Source organism: Typopeltis vanoorti, chromosome 22 (assembly GCF_054136105.1).
Source record: "Typopeltis vanoorti isolate ZY-2024b chromosome 22, IOZ_Tvanoo_1.0, whole genome shotgun sequence".
NCBI classification, from domain to species: Eukaryota; Metazoa; Arthropoda; class Arachnida; order Uropygi; family Thelyphonidae; genus Typopeltis; species Typopeltis vanoorti.
Window position 1 is genome coordinate 21,808,842 of NC_143570.1, and position 14,971 is coordinate 21,823,812.

The 14,971-nt window shown below is 37.7% G+C and overlaps 1 protein-coding gene across 2 annotated transcripts in view; it reads right to left on the minus strand.

The window, feature by feature from the left end:
- LOC150094207 (malonyl-CoA decarboxylase, mitochondrial-like) overlaps window positions 1-14,971 on the minus strand; it is a 136,251-nt gene that overhangs the window by 12,330 nt on the left and 108,950 nt on the right. For both annotated transcript variants that reach the window (XM_090412012.1, XM_090412011.1), the window contains one exon: window positions 4,600-4,705. In XM_090412012.1, the coding sequence (XP_090268138.1) occupies window positions 4,600-4,705 (106 nt within the window). The remainder of the gene's footprint in view (window positions 1-4,599; window positions 4,706-14,971) is intronic.

Below are 14,971 nucleotides of genomic sequence, written 5' to 3' on the forward strand. Positions count from 1 at the left end.
TCAAACATGCACTCGCGACACAATCGGTACTAGCACTTTCTGTCATCAACTTCATATTCGCATTCATCAATTCCTCGTTCAGGTCACATTTCGCACACACCCTTCTTCCATCCGCACTAAACATCCACAAATCATTTATGTAATCGAAGGAATACATATAACAGACCTCACACTTAACAAAACGACTGAAATCCAAATTAAAATCATGGAATGACAATGCCGCCGCCATTTTTTTTTTTCTCTGCAGGTTACTAGGTCTAATATTAACGATTTCATATTTAGTTTAAGCAAGAAAAAAAAAACCCACCCTAATAATATCGGTAGCGTACAACGTTTACAGCCGCTCTTACTTAAACAATTACGCATATATACTTAATTATTCCTAGTAAAACTTATCTGAATCAGGAGCTCTTCAAAACACGTCCGTACTGCTTGACCCACATTTTTGGCACATATTAACAGCCAACATCCTAAAATAAACTTCAATATAGAAAAATAAAGTAAAAATAGTTTCCTCTTAAGATACACTAGTGACACTACTTCCAAATGGCTCACTATCCTTCTTCATCCACAAAACCTACTCCTATTTGAATGGTTACGGCGTAAGGAGACTTGAGAAAGTGTTGCTGAATGTAATGGATGTGCAAATTCAGGGATACTAGATTTATTAAGGGGAGGGGTAGATATACAGTCCTTAGGGAGGCAGTTGAATGTGTGAATGAATATAATATGTCTGAGCGAATAAGGACAACAAATCAGAGTGGAGTTAACATAAGGCATCAAGGTAGGGTTGGGGCTAATGGGGGTCTTAAATTCATGTACACTAATGCTAGGAGTATTAGGAACAAGAAGGAAGAGTTTCTGGCCATGGTTGGCACTTCCAGACCACAGGTTATTGGTATTAGTGAATCATGGCTGACTGTAGATGATATAGCTAGTGGGATTGAATGTGATGGGTATAGTGTGTTCAGGAATGACAAGGAGAATAAAACAGGGGGAGGGAGGAGTATTGTTGATGATAGCTGATGAGCTACAGCCAAGGAGAATAGAAGTTGAATTGCAGGATAGAGAAAAGAGCACATTTGAGGCCATTTGGTGTGAGATTGTAGCTAGCAGAACTAAATATCCAATTGGGTGCTGCTATAGACCAGGTGATGGAAAAGATGGTGGTGACAGTATGCACACGCAAATAGAAGAAATGAGTGGAAGGAGGGTAATTATTATGGGAGATTTCAACTATGGTTGCATTCATTGGAGTGAGGAGAGGACACACGGGAGGAAGGAATTGGATTTTATGCGGTTATTAAGAGATAACTATCTGCGACAGCATGTAATGGAAAATACTAGGGGTCAGAGAGTGCTTGACCTAGTAATTATATCTGAGGATTTGGCTGTAACAAATAAGACCACATTGCCACAAATTGGTGAGAGTGATCATAGGGTCTTGACTTGAATGGTTACGGCGTAAGGAGACTTGAGAAAGTGTTGCTGAATGTAATGGATGTGCAAATTCAGGGATACTAGATTTATTAAGGGGAGGGGTAGATATACAGTCCTTAGGGAGGCAGTTGAATGTGTGAATGAATATAATATGTCCGAGCGAATAAGGACAACAAATCAGAGTGGAGTTAACATAAGGCATCAAGGTAGGGTTGGGGCTAATGGGGGTCTTAAATTCATGTACACTAATGCTAGGAGTATTAGGAACAAGAAGGAAGAGTTTCTGGCCATGGTTGGCACTTCCAGACCACAGGTTATTGGTATTAGTGAATCATGGCTGACTGTAGATGATATAGCTAGTGGGATTGAATGTGATGGGTATAGTGTGTTCAGGAATGACAAGGAGAATAAAACAGGGGGAGGGAGGAGTATTGTTGATGATAGCTGATGAGCTACAGCCAAGGAGAATAGAAGTTGAATTGCAGGATAGAGAAAAGAGCACATTTGAGGCCATTTGGTGTGAGATTGTAGCTAGCAGAACTAAATATCCAATTGGGTGCTGCTATAGACCAGGTGATGGAAAAGATGGTGGTGACAGTATGCACATGCAAATAGAAGAAATGAGTGGAAGGAGGGTAATTATTATGGGAGATTTCAACTATGGTTGCATTCATTGGAGTGAGGAGAGGACACACGGGAGGAAGGAATTGGATTTTATGCGGTTATTAAGAGATAACTATCTGCGACAGCATGTAATGGAAAATACTAGGGGTCAGAGAGTGCTTGACCTAGTAATTATATCTGAGGATTTGGCTGTAACAAATAAGACCACATTGCCACAAATTGGTGAGAGTGATCATAGGGTCTTGACTTGGGAGGGGGCTAAACGTGTGGAATTTTCAATTAAGACAGGGTACATGTGGAATTATCGGGCTGGAAAGTATGACAAGCTTAGGAGTTTGATTGGTTCAGTGCCATGGCATGTACAACATAGTGCATGGGAGGCAGTTAAGAAGTGTTTGCATGAAGCAATGGCTGACTGTATACCTAGAGTCCGAATAATAAATCAAGTAGGGGTTAAATGGATGAATAACACCATTAAGTTTGAGCTGCAAAAACAGAAACAACTATGGAGGGAATTTAAGGAGAAAGGTGACCGGCAGGCACATGAACGGTATAAAGCGCAGGCCAGAAGGGTAACGAGTGTAGTAAGAAAAGCAAAAAAGGATTATGAAAGAACATTGGCCATGCAGGCTAAAGAGAATCCTAAACAGTTTTTTAGATATGTAGCAAGTAAAAGAAAAAATGTACATGGCAGAATGATTTTAAAGAATGCCGATGGTAGGGAGGTAACTGAATCAGTTGATAGAGTTGAGTTACTGAGTGAGCATTTTGCAAGTATATATCATCCAGGTGGTGACATTGCAGAAACGAATAAACCAGTAGATTATACGGGAATTGTGGTGAATGAAGTGGAGGTGAGTAGTCTATTGCATAACCTCAATGTCAATACATCCGTGGGATTGGATGGTATACCAGCTCGTGTCGTACGAGAAGCAGCTAAAGAATTGTCAGTACCCTTGACCATTTTGTTTAATTTGAGTCTCAGGTCTGGGTTAGTCCCGAGGGGATGGAAAGAGGGGAAAATAGTTCCACTGCATAAAGGTGGTTACAAGACTGTTGTTGTAAATTACCGACCGATTAGCATATCGGGAATCATTGTCAAGGTCTTAGAGAAATTAGTCAAGAAAAGAATCCAGGATTGGATAGATGAAAATGGGATATTGTATTGGGAACAACATGGTTTTGTGAAGGGATCATGCCTCAGTAACTTGCTCACGTTTTATAATACAGTGATGGCTGAACTGGATAGGGGGTAATGGGTTTACAGTGATACTACTGGACCTTTGACAGGATACCACATGGAACCTAATCAGTAAACTGGAGCAGATGGGGATAGATATAGGGTTGGTGAGATGGATAGGAGGGTGGTTGAAGGAGAGATACCAGAGAGTGGTTTATGCAGGAGTGGAGTCTAAAAGATGGCTTGTGAGTAGTGGTGTGCCGCAGGGCTCTGTTCTTGGACCACTGCTTTTCAATTTGTTCATCAATGATATAGGAAAGGATTTGAGAGGAAGTGTTCACTTGTTTGTTGATGATGCAAAGTTGGGTAGAGCAATTGTGAGGGCACAGGATGTCAAAATTTTACAGGATGATTTGGATAGTTTGGAGGACTGGGCTAGGAAAAAGAATGTCAATTTAATGTGGCAAAATGTAAGGTTATGCACTTTGGGATGAAAAGAATAGCAGCAGTATATCACATTGGTGGAACTGTACTCCAGGAGATTGATGAGGCCAGGGATTTGGGAGTGTTGGTGGATAGGGAATTGAAGTTTAGGGAGCACATTGCAAAAGAGACTAAATCAGCTCATCAAATCACTTGGCTTCTGAAAAATACTTTAACATGCAGACACAAACAAGTTGTTGTTTTACTCTGTATCGAGCCTTGATAAGACCCCATCTGGACTACTCTGCCTAGTTATGGGCACCAGGGTTTCTTCGTGATGGGGAGGAAGTGGAGAGGATCCAGAGACGAGTGACCAAGATGATAGAAGGTCTGTGGAATGAACCTTATGAGAATAGGTTGAAGATTTGTGGGTTGCAGAGATTGGACAATAGGCGAAGGAGGGGTGATATGATTGAGACATTCAAATTACTGAAGGGTTTCTATAAGATTGATCCAGAAGATATTTTTGAAAATATGACTGGTGGTGGGAGGACTAGGGGCCATGCATGGAAGCTGGGCAAGAGCATGGTTGACAAGGGAGTTAGAGCTAGGTTTTTTACTTGGAGAGTGTGAATGAGTGGAATAAGCTTCCAGAGTCTGTTGTGGGTGCTACGACCGTGAATGAGTTCAAGGCAAGGTATGATAGATACTGTGTCAATGTCGAATAGTTGTTCTTGACATGATGTCAGGGCCTCCCTCGATGAGTCTGTCGACTCCTTGGAGTTGCCCGGAACAATAATAATAATAATAATAAGGAATGTGATGTCATCTGGTAGTAAATGCAATTCACTATACCGAATTTTTGAACATTCTAACTTTACTAAAAAAGAGTAAATAACTATTATGTTCTTTCAAATATATTTTGAATTTACCTGTAATTAACCATAATTCCACAAGAAATGGCTATTCCACGTGGTGATGTATCTGCCAGCCAATTAAGTCGCCATATGACTGCTCCATTACGAAGATGGAAATGAGCTATAAAAGCAATAGCAGATGATTTGAGCAGATAAGTGTTAGAAACAGAAAGAAAGACAATTAATGATAAGACTATATTATTTTATGCAAGTTTAAATCTAGTTACAATATTATCTTTAATACTAGATCTCCACTGAGTCAAAAGACTCATAGTGAGAGGTATACACTGTTGCACTATTAGTCCCTTGCTCACACCCTCCTTATACAGTTTCCTGGGAGAGCTTTTGTTCTATTTCCCCTTACCCTTCTCCCATTTTATGAATATTTCTTTCACATTAGCTCAGTAACAATTCCTTAACAACTTATATATTTTAATCATATCTCCTCTCCTCCTATTCACAAGCTATTCACAACAAATTGCATTCAAGGCTTTATCCAATGAAACCATAACCAGTTTATTTCTGCATATGTTAGGATCCTCTGCATCATTGCCATAATTCATCATGACAACTCGTGCAATGTGACCCTTAAACTTTAGGTCCTTGTCCACCACCACCACTCCTAGATCTCTTGGCTATTCAACCACCTTCAAAATTTCCTAACCAAGCACATACTTTGTTGCCTCCCATCATCACTTGCCAAATTTCAGAACCTTACACTTTACAACACATAATTCCATCATCTGCCATCGTTTTCCCCAGTGTTGCATCACCTGCAAACAGTTGCACATCTCCAGTTATTATGCCCAACATCATTAATATACAAGTTAAACAGCAACAATGGCTCTAAAACACTCTTGCAGCACACCACTAGTGACACTTTTCTCTTTTGGGACACTGCAACCCATACGAGGTGTCGCTATTAAATAACAAGACTGGTTGCAAAAATGTGGTTTATTATTACAATTGTACAACTTAATTGTTATCTCCTTCAACATACTCCCCTTCTCTATCAATACATCATTGCATATGGATTTTTCATTGTTGGAAGCAGTACTGCAAGTCATCAGGTGTTATCTGCTTCAGTAGTGCTGCCAGAAAGGCAGCATTGTGAGCCAGAATGGCTGACAGTGGAGCCGGACTTGCAGGAGAAGATCATCACATGTGTGAGACGTGGATTTTCCAGTACAATCCAGCAACAAAGAGACAATCATTTTTCTGGCCTGCTCTTTACACTCTTCATGCAGTTGACCATTATCATTAATAATCTTGTGCTGTCTCATAGTGCCTTCTTTTACCAGGTTTCATACTTAATCCCATTCATCCATTCGATACCTACCTTATTCAGCCTTTTGGCATTTGGAATACATTCACGCTTCGATGCTGTTAAATATCTTTTCACCATTGACCAAGCAGCATTTATCTCCTTCCTGCTTAACTTCTCATTCTGTGGTATAGCTCCAAGCTGTCTCCTTAGCTTTTCATAACTACCAGCATTGTAGTTCCACATATATTCTTTCTTCACAGAAGTCTGCATATGCTGGCTACCATCCAGGTGCTGTCACCAACTGGAGCGAAATGTGACATCCCCACTCACAATCACATCCTCTGATGAAATGATTAGATCTAAAGCTCTTAATCCTCATGTGCCCTCCTTTACATACTGCCTAAGTATGTTGTTTTCTTTCTCTCTATTTTTTTCTCAAGAAATTCATTTTCCCTATTCCAAATGCAATCTCTTTATTCCAATTTATATATTGCCATAATGGTCACCTTCCCTTGTTCATAAGTTGCTTATACATTTTCTTCATTTCTACTGTCCATACTTCCTAGCCCATCTTCCTGTCAACCTCTACTTCACGCACTGCCTTAAAACCACTGCCACTATTTCCCTCTTGTATTTCCAACCTTATGTAGACACAATTCCCCTGCTATCATCAGCAGCACCGTCCCCACCTTTTTGTTCTTTCTATCCTCAAAAAATATATTATACCTCTCCATTTCTATATTTCTATTCCCATCATGATATCATCCTTATCCAGCCATGTTTCACTTATTCAACAATTTCTCCCTTATATCTGATACTTCTGGTATTCATAAATAAACACAGAAGTTCACTTTTAAGTCTATAATAAGTCCTACCCATGGTTGAACACCTGTTGGTTGAGATTTCTCCACATCTGTTCATGTCCAATCACCTTTATCATCCTTTGCGATATATATCTCCTCAGACTCAACTACCCCCCCCCCCTTACATCCCAAGCCATCCTATTCTTTGCTGACCATACACACATTTACTACTGCTTTCAGCATCCACTCTCCATATTACATGTTTCTCTTGTCCACTCCAACTTCCTGTTCTTCATGCACTCCCATTCTCTTAATATCTCAAACACTAATACTATTTCCATTAAATATCTCTAGAATTTATTATTGTTATTATTATTACGGACTACTCCATGGAGTCCTTAGGCTCATCGAAGGAGGCATTAAACATCATGCCAAGCACTATCTAACATTTGTGCAGTATCTAGCATACTTTGACTTGAACTCATTCACAGTCATGGCACCACAACAGACTCTGGCAACTTATTCCACTCATTCACCACTCTCCAAGCAAAAAATCTAGTTCTAACACCCTTGTAAGGGATGGTAGGTTTATTACTGTGTTGAGAGGTAGTTGAATCAGTTGAATTATTCTTTGAATCAGTCTCAGCTCTGAAAAACTTCACTAAATCAAAACAAATCTGGGTGCATGAGAATGCCCCAAATTTGGGAAGCATTCATTCTAAGAGCATCAGCCCAACGGTCAAAAAAAACCCAATTTTAACCCACTAGGGGGCAACTAGTGGGCTAAATTAGGTTTTCTTGACTGACATTTAGGACTCTAGGACCAACCTCAGTTGCCTTTCTTCAGCCTCATTTGCTTAGTGTGAGTGCCTGCATGTACATATTGTTTTGTGATCCCTGAAGATAGCAATGTAACATTGCCAAAATATAGGTAGTTATTAATTAAAGTTTTCTTAATTAATAATTTAGTTTATGTTGTCATTTACTAAAAAAATTAGAAGTGTCTAACAATGTATAAGCTTATCTACAAGAATTACGATCATCCACGGAGATTCCATTGCATACAAGATCCATCAATATGGAAAGTTAAAGCTGAAGATTTCCAGACAACTAAATCGATTAGCCTTTCTAAAATGCTACCGGTATAATAATGTGATCCCGAATTGTGTTAAACTAAAGCACTGATTTACATCACTGAAGGCTCTCTGCATATATAGATGCACTAGCTTTGCTCTTCTACAGGAGCAGATTGCCACCACTCGTTCTCTTGGCAGACACCAACAAAGCTATTTGTGTGCTAGAAGTAGAATCTGCTGCTACACCTAACATCAAACTTTTGGATGATCCTTTCCAATGTCTCAAACACTTCAGCAGAAAAAGAATTTCAAAGAATATGATGTCAGAACATTAAATTTGAAAGTTTACAAAAGAACTCAGCTCTTAACATCCTTGCTAGCTACACTCTTGCTCAGTTCCCATTTACCATAGTTTTCCCACCACCAGACCTGTTCTGAAAAAATTCCTCTGTATTAATCTTGTAAAAAATCCTTCAGTAATTTGCATGTCTCAATCATATCACCCTTTTTTTTTTGTCTGTCAACAAATTTCTGTAACCTACAAATCTTCAATCTATTCTTTCTCGTAAGGTTCATTCCATAGACCTGCTACCACCTTAGTCATTTGCCTCTGTATCCTCTCCACCTCTTCATTGAAAAGAAACCCAAGTGACCAGATCTGCATGTAGTAGTCAAGATGGGGGGGGGGGTCTTAACCTACATGTCTTTGCTTGTCAAAGTATTCTTCAGTAACCAAGTAATCAGATGAGTTGCTTTAGCCACTTTTGCTATGTGCACTCTAAACTTCAATTCCCTATCCACCAACACTCCCAAATCTCTGACTTTGACAATTTCTTGGAGTTCAGTTCCATCAATGTGATATACAGCTGGTAATCTTTTCACCCCAAAATGCATAACCTTACACTTTGCCACATTAAATCGACATCCATTCTTCTTTGCCCAGACTTCCAGTCTATCAAAATCATCTTGCAAAATTTGAACATCATCTGTATTAACTATTGCTCTACCCAATTTTGCATCATACAACTTATACAACTGGATGGGAAAAAGAAGTGAAGATAACTGCAAGACAAGCTGTTATGGTATGGAAACTTTGAACTCATATTGCTAATGCACACATGGAGAATGTGTCAAAAGACACAACAGCAGTGTGGGTTCTAGAGGTTATAAGGTTATAAAGACTTTTATCCAATAAAGGTTGGATAAAATTCCAACCTTTATTGGAAGAACTTCAACTATCCAAATAACTTCGGGTGAGAAAGCCTGGTTTTGTAGTAAAGAGAAGAGATAAATTAGGCAAATGTATGGATGCAGAAAGTTGAATTGTAGAATTGTATTCTTCGGAGGGGTGTGGTGTCAGCAGTGTCATATGAACTTACTGAGCTTTGAACTTTCTCATGATTTCTACATACTTTCACTGAGTGCCCTGCAAGGCCCACTAGTGGCATGGCAAACTTACCAGAACCAGAGAATGGCTTAGATTCCTCAGAAATCTTAACAGGTCTTGAGTTGGATAGCACAGCAGGATAATGTTGGGACTTTGGCCACTTCTGGTACTACATGTTGATACATAGCATGCAGCACTGATTTCAGTGTAAGGTATAAAAATAAAATAAAATTTACAATCTCTCAAGGGTGGGATTCATATAAAAAAAAAAGCTTGCGTCCTAGAGGAGGATATGAATCTTGGTTACGAACCAAAAGGTAAATGTTTCTTATTTTAAGACTGATATGAAGAAGAGCCTCTGCAGTTTGAATCCTGTCTATGATAAGATTAACCTTTATCAGGTCTTTTCAATAAAAAGGTGAGTTAGCCAGTCTCAGAAAGGAAAGTTTTTCTCCTCCCAGAAGCTCTAGTTTTCCATCCCTCAAAACAGGCAAACAGGACCCATGAACACATAGGTCTACAAGCATAAATACTCAACCTTAGGGGGATGCAGCAGAGGAGTGAAGCTCTTCAGCCAGAAAGACATGGGTTTCTCATCAGTGAACTATGAAGACTGCAAGTGCATTGCTGCTATGATATGTGAGACAATAAGATAAGTACTGTCAGACTCCTCGACAGTTCTGCACATGGTAGAAGAAGGTGAATTCATTCCAATAAGAGGGTAACCAATGATGGGTGTTTATTATTATATGGCAGAAAATTAGCTTTTCTTTTATGAAAATTCTAGTTTTTAAAGTGATAACTATTTTGCTTGTACAACAGTTGGAAAATTTTACATATAAAGCACATGATTTCACATGTTGGTGATGAATTCGTACATCGCCTCATTCCTTTCCCTTCAAAACGAATTGACTCTTAATGGCATTGTGTGTGGTCCGACAGTATGTGGTTGTACCACTGGACAAAACTTTAGTCTTATCAAGTTTTGTCCAATTGTACAACCACTGGAAAAAACAGATTTGCACATAGTAGTCTGTGCAAATCTGTTCACATATTATGCAACTCCCACTTGCTAAAATTTATAAACCTATAGTGTATAAGTGCCTGTGGATGGGATAATATTTTTATTTAAATTTATTTATTTAATATATATATATATTTTTATATATATAGAAATAGTCAATATTAAAGTTCCAACATTATTTCAAAGCCAATATGTAGAAACTTAGGAAGTTTCCAAATTTTAACCAGAGAGATTATGAGAATACAATCCTTAGCATCAAAGCAGCCTTAGCTTTCATTACTTAAAAGAACATGAGCACTGCCCAGGAGGCCATATATTTGCTTTTATTAGTGCATTTCATTAAGGTTTCACTGGCCTGATAGCTGTTTCAAACTGGTTGGTTCTCTTCAGGGACTAGGCAGAAACCTTTAGAGAGCAAGAAGAGGAACTATTTCAAGCCACTTCGGTCCTATATTAAGTGGGGTGGTTGTCTTACAGTAGGTGATAAAATCCATCTCCCACCTAAAGAAGACATTCACAAATATCCTTGCTAGTGGGATTCAAAAACTATAGGCTGTTGGTTAGAGACTGGAGATGCTATCCACATGTCCAATCAGGGTAGCTTTTCTTTAATCATGTGACTTCCACCCATGAAAGGTTATGAATCTATAGTATGTACACTAATCAGCCAACCAGGCTGGCATGATTTCAATTATGATGAAGAAACCGAAGAGGATTCAAAATGAGTAATAGCTAAGGCATTATCAGTCAGTACTTTGGGATGCTGGTTATATATATATATATATATAGAGAGAGAGAGAGAGAGAGGTTGAAAAAATTTAATCTCCAAATTTCTAAATACATTGCTTTAAAAATAGCAGGACAAGCAGTTTCACTGATTTAACAGCAGTAAAGATGCTATTTTATCCCTAATTTCTGAATAGAAATGCAAGGAAAAAAGAAGAACGTTGTTCTGATCATCATACATTAAGTTTCACTATAAGAACAAAATTTTCAATCAAACTCACAAGTCCCAATACTGCAATAATGATAACTTTTTAAGTACATTATTAAGAAAACCAAATCTAATCTTAACCTTTTCATGGCTGAGATAACAGAAGCCAGCCAAATCCTCCTTGCTGATTTATGAAATTCTGGCCAGAATTTTTATAAAATACTAACCAAATTTTCAATTTATCCATTTCATGAGAATTTCCAAAAAAACAGGGTTATACACACAGGGCAACACCATATTTGTCACATATATATTGTTTTTTTTTTTCAAGTGAGATATTTGGAACACACAAGGCAATACCTTGTGGGATTTTTTTTTCTTTCTTTTTCTTTTTTTTTTGGTGTGAATAGGAAGTGTCTGTCTATCAATCTGAGGGATTGATAGATGTCTATTTGAATGGTTATTCTTGGCATATAGAAGTTATGAAAAATTTCTCAATCTGTAAGAATTATGGTTTTCCCTGTTTTTACCCTGTACAGTGCCTGAGAATTTAAAACTTATTGCCAGGAGGCAAAAAACTTTCTGTACCACATCCAGGCCTTACACATATATTCAACAGCACTTATTATCAACACCTGACCCGTCAAATGCTTCCATATTCTTATTATATTCTATTACACAATGAGGACTCAATATTGGCTGACTGGTCTGCCTGTCTCTCCCTTTCCTGAGAGCTTCATGCAATTTTCATGAACTGTGGTCAGGATGCAAAGACTGTTTGTCCAATGATCGTTCTAGTGTATTTTGTTTCTACCTGTCCCTTTTCTAATTTTTCTATGAATTTTGACATATCTCCTTTTGGTTTTCCCTAACTGACCCACATGCACTGTTTCATTTTAGTGTGGCCAATCATAAAGGAGAAAGCTTGAATTTCACCTGGATGCTTATGACAGATGTATCAACTTACAAAAATAAATCTTGTCGATAGTGTTGCCATCTATGGTTGAGGCCGAGAACTTTTCAGACCACCCTCATATAAAGGAACCATTTTGATACTGATAACATATACTGCACTCACTTGGAAAGAGGAATTAACATCTAAGAACAGACAAAAACCTAATATAGAGGATAATATCTTTGAAGCAGCTTGTCTTATTGCTGGTTTAATACTGATCTGTTTAAATAAGCCTTAAATATGAAATTACTTCAGAAGATATAGTGGAAATGCTGACACTGAGCTAAACTTGCAAATGCTGTGTAGTAAAGATTGTATGGAAACAGATATTAAGGAGAAGGAAAGGATGTAAAAGAAACAATGCATATGGCTTAACTGATGGGAGCAAAATAGAAGGAAGCAACAGATGTTCTTTTTATAGTTTCTGATAGATGACCCATTATAAAAGAATGTTGTTTTAAATTACGTACTCGCTGTTCAAATAATCAGGCAGAATAGTTTACAACAGCCTGGTTACCATTTCTATATCTTCAGTAATCAGAATTTAACAACTCTTAACAAAAGATTGCCACCCTTTATAGTAACAGAAAGATCAATATACATGACATAAAAATCAAAATAACCACCTGGCATTAACATGACAAGCCAGAAATCTGATAAACATATTTACTCTAGACGGATGGTAAACCAAGTTCTACTGAGTAAAAGTGCATACCAGAATAACAGGAAATGAGAGTAAATCAAAGAAATAGATATGAATAAACAGTTAGAAAAAACCTATGAAAAATAAGCCACAAAAAAGATATGCAGAAAAATTGCTAACTTTGTGGGAAGAAGAATGAAAAAAGTTGATTTGCCCTCACTGTCCCACACATACAACTGTTGAACAAATCTGGATTTGTACACCAATTAATAATGTGTTATTAATATATAATGTTACAGTATTACAACATTATCAGATATGTCAAAGTCCTAGTTTACAATTTCTGTAGTCACACCAATATAAACTCTAATGTTCGATATATAAAATAATAGGTGGTGTGAGTGAACATGTGTCATGGTCGAAGCAGTGTTTTTGAGCTGTGCTAAGAAAAGTGTTTTTAAGTAGTGTATAGTGTGACTTTTTACCATATAATTGTGCTTCAATTTTTTTATGCTAGATGCGAGTATCCTTCAGTAGTATTTGTTGTTGGAATTTTGTTTTTTTATTTGTGTTTTGCTACTTGTTTGTTTCTATTGCTTCTGCTTTCTGAAAATGGCATCCATAATGAAACACATGTATGCAGCATGGAAAGCTGCAGCACAAAGATCGAGCTCTGCCCTGGATTTTTCTTAATAGATGCATTGCAAGAATTGTTTCATGTATGCACTGAAAAATGTGAAAGATTTGTGAACATAAAGAAAGAAAGCATGGGAGCTAGCATTGGGCCATAGTAGAAGTGATTAGGTAAGAGTTGATGAAAATGAAAAGTGAAATGAAGCATCTGAAAGATGAGATTAAACACCTAAAGAAGAGATTGGCAGATGTGAATGAGAAGGGAATTAATATTATGAAGAAAGAATCAAAAGATAATTGTATATCGTATATGAGGACTCGATCATTAGAGGTGTGATGACTAATAAAGTACACAAAATATGCTTTCCTGGTAAAACATTGAAACAAATAACTAATACTTTGGGCATCAGAATTAGTGGTGGTAGTAGTAGTGGTCAAAAACGATTTAGTTGGTGAAAAAAGGAATGTTGATAGAGACTTGAGGGCACTATTGCAGGAGGTGAAGGATAATAGTGTTGTTGGAAAATTCATTAGTGTGTTGTCCAGATATGACAATAGTGAATTGAGAAGGAGAGCACAGCTTGTGAATCTGAGTGAATTTGAAGGAAAGCTGGAATGGTTTAAAGTTGATGGATTGCATTTGAATGGATTTGGTGTTGGGCATTTAGAAAGGCTATTGTTTACTAAGAAGCCACAAAATCAAGAAGTTAATGAAGCTAACGATTAAAGGGTACTTGTGAAGCACGAAAGCAGAGCCAAATGGGTTATATAACAGGAGGAAGATGAATATACGGTTGAAGATGTAGTTGAAGCAGAACAGGGTGATGGCATGTATTAAGATGAGGATGAGACATACATGAATGGCAGTCAGGATCAGGATCTGGGAAACAGGAGTGGTCTGACATAGTGGCTAGAGTAGAGAATGTTGGTGCTAGTAGAATGGTCTCAAAGACACAGGGATTGTTATATTTGTATGTAAATGTGAGGAGTATTTGAAATAAGAGAGCCGAGTTTGTTGCATTAATTGAGTCAGCATGTCCAAAGATAATCAGTATAAGTGAAATGTAGTTGTCTGAGGATGATGCGATGTTGGGAATAGAAATGGATGGATAGGAAGATGAAAAGAGGAGGGGGGGGAGTACTGCTAATGATTGCAGTGGAATTGTGTCCACAAAGTGTGGAAGTTGATAGTATATGTGCAGATTTTGAATCTATGTGGTATGAAAATGAAATTAACAGGCTAGTGTATCTGACAGGATGCTATTATAGGCCAGGGATGTAGGGAATACTGATGATTCTGAAATGTTTAAGAAATTGGTTTGGCATGTAAAAAGAAGGTATCTTGATGGGAAACTTTAATTACAGGAATATAGAATAGAAGGAAGAGATAGTATATGAGAACAAGGAGATTGAGTGTTGAATTTCTGAGAGATAAATATCTTAAGCAGCATGCAACTGAAGCAACTGGAGGCTTTAGTGTCTTGGATTTGGTGATAACTTCATAAGATGTAATATGAGGTATTAACACTGCCAACCAGTTGAAGAGCAAGTTCATGAAGCACTTGTTTAGGAAGTGGTGAAACAAGAAAAGGGTATTACTGCCAAAAAAGATACATGTAGAATTATAAAGTGGTAAACTCTGTGGTAAACTAGCATCAATGTGTT